Source organism: Nuphar pumila, chromosome 7, assembly GCF_984573655.1.
Source record: "Nuphar pumila chromosome 7, dmNupPumi1.hap1.1, whole genome shotgun sequence".
NCBI lineage: Eukaryota > Viridiplantae > Streptophyta > Magnoliopsida > Nymphaeales > Nymphaeaceae > Nuphar > Nuphar pumila.
The window spans coordinates 97,954,721-97,966,022 of NC_143255.1; the positions used below are offsets into that span (position 1 = coordinate 97,954,721).

The window sequence follows — 11,302 nt, forward strand, 5'->3', positions numbered from 1 at the left end:
CTACTGACTCAACACCCACGCTTAGAGCAGCATCAGCACTTCTTTTCCCTTCTCCTGGCCTGATTTTGATGGGAGTTTCTTGTTAGCCTTTCCCTTCGGTGCCTGTCTGTCTCCTCTCCATCTCCTTTAAATTAGAGTTCAAAACTGCGTTTGATGAACCCATCCTCTCAGGCTGATCCCCTGGTTCCTCCTCTGATTCAAGAACTTGAAACCCATTTGAATTCTCCATCCTCTGGTTAGGAAGACGACCTTTATTGGAGCGCTTGGCCACTTTAACTCGTCTTTTGAGAGAGGACCCTCGTCTATTTATTCTTTGAGACGAGGACAATAGTCTGCGTTGTGGTAGGTGGAACCTGATTTGTCCTTCATAGACGATATCTTGCTTAAACGATTTGCCACCTTCCATCACAACCTCCACCCAGGGCATGGGGTTAAATTTTCAATGGCAGCTTCACCTTAATCATGGCAAAAGCCAGCCTTTCCTGGTTTAAGGTAATCATCATATCAATTTCATCCAGCTGACCCTTGAGTCTTTTAGCAACCCTCGTGAAGAAATCCCTCGTCCATAATTCGGGCGACAAACCTGCAAGACGTAACCAAAGCGGAACAGTAAGGTTCTCCTATAGTTTCAATTCCATACCTGGTTTCCATTTGACAAACAGAGTACACTCTGCCGCCTTACACGCACCCTTCTTCATCACCAGTTTCATGTCTTCTTCATTGAACAATCTAATCAAGAAAAGGCCACCTCCAATGGAAGAGAAACGAATGTTAGAGATTGATGGCCAAAAACTAAGAAACCTTTGGTATGCAAACTTATATTCCAGCCTCTTGTTGTCCCCTCCTCCCGTAAAACCTGTCCACCGGTAGGGATTCAACAATTGAGCGTAAGTTTGTTCTGGGATGACCATCGTTTCACCATCTGTTCCTTCTAGCTGAATATCTGGCAGGTGAGAGCCCTCACCCATTCCCGAGCTCTCTACCACCTGGGCCCATGTTGGCAGCTTCCCATTCTTCGGTGCATCCCCATGGATTGCCATGCCAGGGCTATTGGTCGCTTGTGTCGCTGGTAGCCCAGAGGAGGGGGGCAGCCAGCTTCAGGTGAATCGCTCATTCAGACAATAGGTCAAACAGGTAGTAGATGACCTAACCCCGACCGCTGTTGACAGGACGAACAGGTGGGAAAAGCCCCCACACAAAAAAAAACTGTAATTGTTGGTGACAAAACCATACCTTGGCAATACATGGAAAGGGTATTACCATCCCTACGCAAGGCTCCAAAGAGAGCCCAACACATGAAACAGTCTCCCACCTTTCTGTGGGTTGGGGAAGATATTTGTTACGGTGAATGAATTTTATCTATTCAAGCCTTCTATGTTCAGCTTAACCAGATGAAACAAATCTGCCTTTCAAAACAAAGATAAACCAAATTCATTGTGTGGTAATTAAACTTCTCAGATTTTTCCGCTTCACGAAGACTATATTTGCAGAGAAGAAGATTTCATACTACAATTCGAGCAACAGATGGAAATGTAAATGACTCGATGAAACGTTCATGGAAATAAGTTGGATTCTGTCACTGCAAATCACATAACAGTTCCACAGTGCACGTACATCAGAATCAATTGCTATTCACGTTCCACACCGATACATATAACACCGGAGATCCCAATGCATGATAACAAGCAAACTCATAAAGATCCCCATGTATCACGTAAAGTACATCCAGATAAGCCCTCCCCTTGAGCAGTTACTTCATGTACTTCTGCAGGAACTTCCGGTGGAAGTCACTCCTAATTGTGTCGTTAATGAACCTTTTGGGAGTCTTGGTTTCACCACGAGTCTGATTCTTAAAAACAACATCATCATCCCACCTGCCCACATTACAACAGATGCAAAGTCAGGCATTCTTAGGTACTCTTTTCACATTCAACTCTGAGCCTAGAGGGGGGTGGCCCCAGTTAAATGGATTGACTGTACTATAAAGACTTGTAGAAGTGCAAATATACAATTTGAATCATGTAAAAGAATTCATAATTCATTAACAAAAGAATTAATAATAGAGAATAATGAGACTGCCCACGAACCTCCTTTTGACATTAAAAGAGGTGGGGTTAAGCAACGGGTTGCCGCGAACCAACTCAGCTTCTTTTGCCTTGAGTTCCTCTTCCCGCTTTTGTTGCTCCTGCATCATAAATTGTTCAAGAGATGAATTTTGCAAAAACTTTCGAAAACAATATCAAATAAACAGAAAAATGAGATCTGTGCATTCACTTTAACCAATTCTTGGAAAGATTTTTCTCATCCTGAAAATGTCATGAATCACACTAACTATGAATGTTATGAAGATTCATTCTATTGAAAATGCTGTGCTCTCATTTCCAGGGAAAAAGAAAGGTCGAGCACTTGCTACCCGAAGTACACAGGAATATCGTAATTACTATGAATTGGGACATTGAAAATGAAAATCTTCGAGAAACTTCCGCCAATTAACACAATCTAATCATGGATGACTGCATGCAATAGCTAATGATCAAGAAAAAGTTAAGAATATTGCTTTGAAATAGAGAAACCAGACATCTCTTTTGCAGGTAAACAACATAAGGGTGCACTTGAATGCACTGATAAATAGCCAATGACTACTTATCATGCATCCATTTATCCTCTTTTTTGAGGGTAAACATACAAAAACAGGGAAATAATCCAACATTATTTCCTCCATGTTTGTATCAGACGTGGGGCCCATGCCAAATTACTTCTTCCACTGTTCAAAGAGGCTCTAAATGATAATTGCATGACTAACACTGGTCATGCCAATGGTGATGATGATGAACAGTATCCTAAAGCTTGAAACTTAAGGCTCATATGGAGCCCAGGTTCAATGTGTTGGGCATCCAATGCAACCAGGAGGACAGCGGACACACAATGTCATTTATACAACAACAACTACGCCTTCATCCCAAAACAATTGGGGTCGGCGATATGAACCAAAAAAGAAAATCATTCTGGGTCTTCCACATGAAAGCAGAAAGCAAATAACAGTCTGGCTTCGTATTATGCAGCTGGGGCTGCCACGGGCTTATCTGCAAGCACCGTGCAGCACCTAGTGATCCCCGACCAGATCAGTCTGACGAGCCTAAGGGAGAACTATTGCAGCACAAGAGCTCGTACGCAAGATCACAATGGGGCACGCGTGCAGCATCACAAACACACGCTTCACTTAAGCAGAAAGCAAAGAGAACGCAGATCACTTGAAGAAAATATCTTAGCATTAAGAAAGCAAACTGTACATCAGTAGAAGACCTGTATGCATCAAAGTCGAAACAAGTGCAGTTGAGCTTCCACTGATGCATACAGGTAGGCTTTTAAGTGTGCCAAGGACTCCACAAGCAACGAAATACCCACTACAGGTGGATCATTAAAAGTAAAAATACAAGGGACGGATTTGCATCATATTTACAAGGATTGAAGGCCCAACTGGCCACACAGGGCATATGTAAGGTTGTACAAGGCCAAGCGATAGAGCAAAAAGAGGCTGGGTGGAACAGAGGCAATCTATCATATTAACTAGTAGTTGAGTCCTATTTGAATGCCTTGAACAAATGTTTGTGATAAAATCAGGCTGCATATATCACAGATACTTTCAGCAACATGAATGGGATATCCAAAAAAGAAATTAAAGGAAATTTCAAAGTATTTTCAGAAAAAAAATAACTGAGAATATATAAGGACATAACATGACATTTTTCTTTGTTTATTTTTCCCATGTTCAAATGTTCTTTGATTTGTTAATTGTTTATTCAACTTTTTTTATATTATTGCAAAAAAGTAGAATAACAAAAATTTCAATATTTTTTCTTTTTTTTAGCCAAAAATTTCCCCTGAAGACTTCACAAAATTTCTTTACCAAGAAGATCCGAAGAATGATCATTCATATCAAGGCACCATTCCAAAGAGCTATTAAATGAAGTGATAAGCAGATAAATCACATTTAAAACATAGAACATATATGGCATATCCAAGCAAACACTATAACATTTACAACATAAGCATCTGATGCATACAAGACATGCACAATATTCACAATCACAAATGAACCTTCCGAAGCTTTTCCTCAGCTCTTTCTTTCTTTATTCGTTCAAGTTCTGCCAGAAGGGCTTCAGTGTCATCTTCATCATCACCATCACTGCCAAAAATAGTACAGTTTACTCCGTAATGACAGTGGGTGGATCTACATAAAACTCAAAATGCAAAATCTATTAAGACTATCAATTTGAACTTAAAGGGATTTTTCAGGTCTCAATGGGAGGGTTCTGGTCCAACCTAGTATGGTCCAAATATGAGTTAAATCAGAAAAGGCACATTTTTTCAATCATGCATAATTTGATCAAATCTTAATTGGTCTGGAGCAGGATACAAACCACGTCTAAGTCTGACTAGCAATCACATTCTGCTGACCTGTAACTGATGATCTTATTCAGTTAGGTGCAATCAATGCTGTGAAAAGCACCCAGCCAAGGTGAGCTGCCATGATATATTAATGAAATGCAAGTTTCATGAAAAAATAATTAAATATTAAAAGAATCAGATAAAAGAACAAAGTAATGTATATAAATAAATTGAAAATACAATACATACATTATGTGTTGATTTTTATGTTCAAAGAAAAAGATAGTAATGTTTTCTCAAAAAAAAATCCTCTCTTTGAAATTAACACAACTACTCAACTTAAATTTTATTTGGTTGAATCTTTAAGGTTAGCATCCTCCATGACTTGAAACCTCTATCTGCTTGATTTGCATGAGAAAACAAGTTATAAAAAATTAGTTATAAGAAAAAACTGAAATTAGTTGTAAGGTTTAATATGGACGCCTCAAAGTGAGGCCTGCATCACCCTCAAGAGTGCACCTCTGACCGCACCTTGCTTTGAAGTGCATGCTTCATGACTCAAGGTCTAGGTCTGTGTGTTCAGCAATACTGAATGCAAACGCAGATTCTGTGATGGAAAAATCAGGTTTGACAGCCCCACGAATAAAGTATAAGATTTATTTCATATGGACACTCCACTTAGCATGTGTATCCCATGGTGACATGACACAAACACTCAGATACACTAGCACACTTCATGGCCACAGTCAACATTGTGCCATTAATGATATCTACTTTCTTTCTATTTTTTATTATTTATTTTGCATTCGCTTGAATCCTTTTTCTTTTAAAAATTGTCATAGAAACATTTTATTTCAGTTTCAACTTAGCATTATTATTTGATGTTTTAAATTATATTGATTTAAAATTGTTGTTCAGGAGATTGCATTTGAGATCATATCAATGTGTTATTGGTTTTGATTAAGAACAGTATATACTTATATATATAGAGAGAGAAGGGAGTAGGTGCCTACGGCAGCCTACCACAACCGAAGGGAGGGTTTCCAAGTTGATTTTCCCAAATCTGACCGCACAGGTGTGTTCAGCATGGTAGATTTTATAGGAAACAACACTTGGAATGTGCTTTTTTGATAAAAAAAATTATGAATTTTTAATCCTTGAATATTTATGATATTTATAAAAAGTTTACACCGTCGATTTTGAAATCTTGTCCTTGTAAAAACCTACTTCGGAATCATCTTTGAATGGTGCAAGAGTCTATTCCTACAAAATCAAACATGTGGAACACATCTGCACGGTTAGATTTGAGAAAAACATGAAAAAGAACCCTTCAAAAGCCTCGTAGGCAGCGGTAGACACAGATCCGTGTAGGCAGCTGCTCTCTACTATATATTTATTTATTTATTGTGTGTGTGTATGGCTGTCCCCATGTCCAAATTTTTGAAAACTGTAGTGTCTACCAAGCATATCTGCATCGTGTCCCATTCCCGCATCTGTATCTAAGTGACACAGTATAAGATCTCTAATCCCCATTTTAGGCAAGTCCAGCTCTGGGCCCAAGCAAGTACCAGTTAAGACCAGGGCCTGTTAGGTAGATTCAGATCCAGGTACAATGCATACAAGCCAAATCTTGTTAATCAGAGAAGGTCCCTACTTTTCAATAATGCTACATGAAATTGGCAGAACCTTATTTGGATCCGTCTCTGGTTTTAAAACATCTAAATCAGGTCTACTTCCAACAAGTAATTGAAATCTGTTGATTCATTCTGACGGGTTCTGATGAGCTCCCAAGTCCAATTCTGCAAGGCCATAATACGGTCTGGTAGCCATACTCATAGATTAAATATTCAAATATTACATAATATATGAACCTAATAAAATTATGACTGGACCAGAAGAAAATGTGAAAGTGAGCACCCAATCACATACGCAAGTTAGTACATAGAGGTTTAGCTGGAACTTCTGCGAAGCAGGTGATACACTTCCTTAAATTCGATTCAGTGCTTTAACTATTAGGTGTAATACATGTGTTGACACAAAATAATTCACACAAATTACAAACCAGAGGCATGTAATTTATACCTTTCATCTTCACTCTTTACATCCACATCTGAGTCGTCTGCATCTACATTACGCGGAACAAGCCTCTCTTCAGCATCTCTCTTTGGGCCTGATTTTGTATATCAGTTAGTTTCCAACCAATGTATATTTGCAAGTGAAGAGAAAAAAGAGGCACGGCAAAGAAGTTGACCTTCGAGGAGGTGACCAGCGCTTGCCCCTTTCCTTCTGTCTCTATCCTCTGGACAATATATCCAAATAAAGAGCAAATTTTAAGAAGTTTGTCAAAGAGTCTATAGAAGAATATCCAGAGAAAAAATTGAAGCAACACTTATGTAGGGAGTAATGTGCACACTGCATAGGGTGTCCATGCACACATGTTTATGCACGTGGCTTTCAGTGTACTTGCAGCTGCACATTAGTGTATATAATAAATTGTTCAAATATTGTATCCAGACAATTACCAGAAAAGCCCTTGTCCCTTGATGCAAAATGTCTCCGTTCACGCTCTTCTAACTCTTCCCTAAGGTTCCTCTTTTGTATCTCCTCTTGAGTACCTTGGCCCTCTTTTCTGTATCAAATTGCAAAGCAAAGGCAATAAAAAAAAAAGAATGTCGCCACTGTTGGCCTTTTTTCTGCATTAAATTGCAAAGCAAGGCAATCATCAAAAAGAATGTATGGTCATGGTACTTGCTGAACTTTCCTAATCAGTAATATGGAAATAAAAGAACCACTTAGTTGCGGTTAAGAAAGTGATGGATAGGACAAGGAAATTTTGAAAAACAAGAAAAAAAAGCATCTCATGTTAAGGTTTCATGCTGCAGTGCTACTGACGAGGTAAAGCTAAATAATCAGAAAAAAATTATTTTGTACACCTTCTCAACAGGTTCAACATGGATCATTGGGATTTGACAAAGTACCATATATATAAGACAACAGAATTGGACAGGAAATTCAGAGAAACTATCAGTGTATGCAGTGCACTAATAAAGACTACAACATAGGAGTCACGGTGCATTTGTTATGTGTGACTAATAGGAGAAGCCCTTTCCCACATTAACTTGAGTTTATCCTCTCTTTTTTTCAAAGAGAAAAGTGGAATTATATCAAAGAAAAGGACCATGGCGACAGGAAGTCACAAAATACAGTTTAACAATGAAGTTCTCAGAAGATCAGGAAGGACCATAGCAGTCCAATCCTGTAATCCCTACCCATGAAAATATTAGACAACAGCCACATACTTATAGCACAGATCATGTTTCCCACATGGATCCTCCAATGCAAGCTTGAAAAGCTAGAGAATCTACCCTCCCACACAGACAGAGGTTATCTCATCTCTTTCCAACTAAACTGTATTTGATGTCAAGAAGAACCAACATTTTTGTATGAGTCCATTTACCTTTGCATCAGCCTATTTCTTAATGGTAAACCCCTTATTCATGAGCATCAATTGAGCCCTAATTTGCGCTATACTAATGATTAACTAGAGTCAGATCCAAACTGCACCAGAGCCAATCCCCAAGTTCTATGTGTGTGTCATGTACATGAATAGGTTTCTATGTTCAGTAGAACCCATAATTTCTCTAACTTCTTACTGTTATTTTTCTTATTATTTAAAGGGAACTTCAATATTTCTATTACTCATTTACATAATTGTGGGATTTAACTAGAGTCAGATGACTCGGATCAAAATTGCACCAGAGCCAATCCCCAAGTTCTATGTGTGTGTCATGTACATGAATAGGTTTCTATGTTCAGTAGAACCCATAATTTCTCTAACTTCTTACTGTTTTTTTTTATTATTTAAAGGGAACTTGAATATTTCTATTACTCATTTACATAATTGTGGGATTAACATCAAGGTTGTTGTGTCCCTTCACCTGGCACACAATGATTCACTTTGCATTTCACTTACCACATAATTCATCAAAGTAAATATCCCATATCAATGAAAGAAATAGTAGCACATCACCAAATCGATTTCAACTCAAAATATGTTTGTGGAGACATGCATGCTTACACCCATTAAAACACAGCAATGCACGTGCAGACACAATCAAAAGAGAAAAAAAAATGAAATTTCACTCACCGCCTTCACATTTTATGAATTTATCCTCTATAGATCCTTACAATGCATGTCTCACAGTTTTTTACCTTTTTTTTAACAGAGAGAGAGAGAGAGAGAGAGCATAACTATGAAATAATGCATGTTTCATAGTTACACACCTTGTCCATGAAAAAAAAATTGCATCATTGGATCCAATGAAACTTGAGGTGTTTCTTTGACTTAAAGAGAGAAACTAAGTTGAGTTTACTTGTAAACCAAATATGAGATGTAAAACTTTTCTTAAGTGGAGATGAGATGTAAAATAAAGATTGATATGAAGTGTTGATCTCATGGTGGATCTATTAAAAAAAAGTTGAAGTTAGTATAGGTGAAAATGTAACCTCCAGTTCTTTGACAAATGATTTATTATATATGTGATTCAACAATGCCATGTAAGGGGTCTCACAAAGCATACACAAAGGGAGAGGCAAAGAGGGAAAAAGTGCACCCAACCAAAGGGATAATTCCAGTTTTTTCTTGCATCAAACAATTAAGAGAAATATCCCCAAATTTACCTTGATTTTAAAGTTGTATGAGAGGCAAGGTCCCTAGATGAGTACTTCTGTGAAGGACCGAAAATTCGAGTTCCACCTTGCTCATTACCACCTTTTGCTGGTGCCCAAGTCGGTCTAGCAGCAGTCGTCATTCTTGCAAGCTTGTTTAGCTGAAGCAGTAATCATAAACAGCATCATCCCACCATAAACAACAAATTTGATTGTTCCCATAAAGAAAAAAGAGAAAAGAACATGATTTTCTGTGGTTCTTAGATATAAGAGAAGTTCCCTAGAGAATAAAAAAAAAGTTTTGAGTCTCTTGATTCTTAATAAAACCAAAAAAGTAGCAAGTGCAATCCTTTGAGAATTAAAAGACCTGTTATTCTCTGAAACCTTAGTATTAGCACCATATATAAAGGAAGGAGGTATTCTGTAGTCTTATATGCTATGAGAACCTCTAAAACATATTTGCAGAACAAGCTTAGCTTGGCGTACAAGTGTGACTCCTGATCAATTATTCTGAATGACTGATGGACCTTGAGTTGAGATCACAAACAGGTCAGAGTGCAGGTGGTATGGCATCCGTGTAACAGGCACAGAAAGTTTTATAACAAAAGAATATTAGGTTATGGAGTGTTCATATAACTAATATGAAATTTTGGGAAACCTTAAAAAGTTCTTCACATATAGGATTCCTAATGGGTCACTAAAATGAATTTAAAATTTGATCAAACAAATGTCACATTCTGCATTCAAGGTTTAAGATAGTAATCTAGGCAAATCAAATACCTCATGCCGCCAACAATGGGAGAAAGGGTTACAGCATGATAGCCTTTCAATGGTTCAGATTTCAGAGAAGAAGGGATAAACCAACAGAATCACTGCTCGGGGGGGAGGGGGATTGGTTGGTGGTTTAAGTCTTTGTTTAGGTGCACACCAGTTCCCTTTTTATCTTGAATTGCTGAAAAGAGTTGAGCATAATAGAACGAGGTGAGGGAAAGGAGAAGGCCCCATGTTGGAAGACTACTTCAAGGTGGATAGCACATGACATGGGTAATAATCTTGAACATATATAACCAATACTTCGTCGGTAACACTAACCTCTGCCAAGGACCTGATAACAAAATGAGTGGTGTGTGAAAAATCCAGCCAAAATAGATTTTCCTCCGCATCAACGTCCCATTCAAGTATGCAAAGATACATAGTAAGAAAGGCAATATATGGTAATACATAATTCCATCGTTCAAAATATGCACCCACACCTACGAACAAGAACGATACCAAAAATCTGTTATGATACATGCATATTCCAACAATCCTCTCTTCTTTTTTATTTTAGGGCACCAAAATTGTAGTAATCGTTTGCTTTTACCCCAGAATCATCAAGAACAATGTCAGCCACTGAAACCGGATCATGTCGCAAGCAATTTTACGTCTCCACGGTATAAACCATCAAAAAAGATACCAACCAACGAATGGCAGAAGAATAGAGACCAGAATCCATGCATTTTTAAATTAACAATATCAAATTTGGTCCTTTCACTGAATCGGTTTCCACCAAAAATAAACCCAAAGAGGAGAAAACAGTTTCCAATTTTTTTATTGCCATAGAAACAAATAAGAAGTCCAGAGGCTGATAGAACGGAATAATGATCTCAACAAGAAGTTATACCTAATTTTGATTCTCTGAACGCTTTTCCCCTTTTACAAAATCAGAAAAACAAAATAGAAACCCTAATCAGAGAGAGGGAGAGAGGCGTACCTAAGAACCTTCTTGTTCGTGAGAGAGATGGGCGTATCTGAGAACCTTCTTCTTCTTGTTCTTCCTCTTCGAGAGAGAGAGAGACTGGAAAAAAAAAAACGGCACCTTAATTGCCGTTCATCCTGGAGGTAGATTTCTCATTTGCCGTTCATCATGCGATAGATGGCATCGGGACGTCCATCTTCAAAATGAGAGACAAAAAAGACTTTCTCACGTGATTTTCCATCTGGTGTAGGGGTGTCAATGGATCGGGTATGACGCGGACCCAACCCATACCAAACCCTATAAGGTCGGTTTTACTTTAAAAAAAAACATGGTAATTTCTTTTTGGATAATTCAAGAGAAAACCGTCATCTTTGACTACACATTGGCTGGCCTTCGGTTGGTAAAAACCCTTGAGGTCCTCCTTGTAACGCCCCAAAATCCTTAATTTAGAATATGTGAAAATTTAACTTTTTTTTTAAATAAAAATTTAGAAATAGCACAACGGAT

General features: G+C 38.1%; 1 protein-coding gene across 1 annotated transcript; it reads right to left on the reverse strand.

The window, feature by feature from the left end:
- Window positions 1-1,483: 1,483 nt before the first annotated feature.
- LOC149832581 (uncharacterized) lies at window positions 1,484-10,871 on the reverse strand. The gene is made up of 8 exons (XM_090012508.1): window positions 10,811-10,871; window positions 9,070-9,218; window positions 6,912-7,018; window positions 6,641-6,688; window positions 6,472-6,559; window positions 4,099-4,186; window positions 2,088-2,185; window positions 1,484-1,874 (listed from the first exon to the last, which is right to left on the reverse strand). Exons 2-8 carry the CDS (start codon window positions 9,198-9,200, stop codon window positions 1,751-1,753), a joined length of 684 nt encoding a protein of 227 aa, XP_089868634.1. The 5' UTR covers window positions 9,201-9,218; window positions 10,811-10,871; the 3' UTR covers window positions 1,484-1,750.
- Window positions 10,872-11,302: the final 431 nt, after the last annotated feature.

Excerpts from the sequence above, each read along its gene's own strand:
- LOC149832581 (XM_090012508.1), bottom strand. The coding sequence starts at position 9,200 with ATGACGACTGCTGCTAGACCGACTTGGGCACCAGCAAAAGGTGGTAAT. Across the intron at positions 6,689-6,911 it reads AAGGGACAAGGGCTTTTCTG|AGGATAGAGACAGAAGGAAA; the intron begins GTAATTGTCTGG and ends TATATTGTCCAG. Across the intron at positions 4,187-6,471 it reads GTAAAGAGTGAAGATGAAAG|TGATGGTGATGATGAAGATG; the intron begins GTATAAATTACA and ends TATTTTTGGCAG.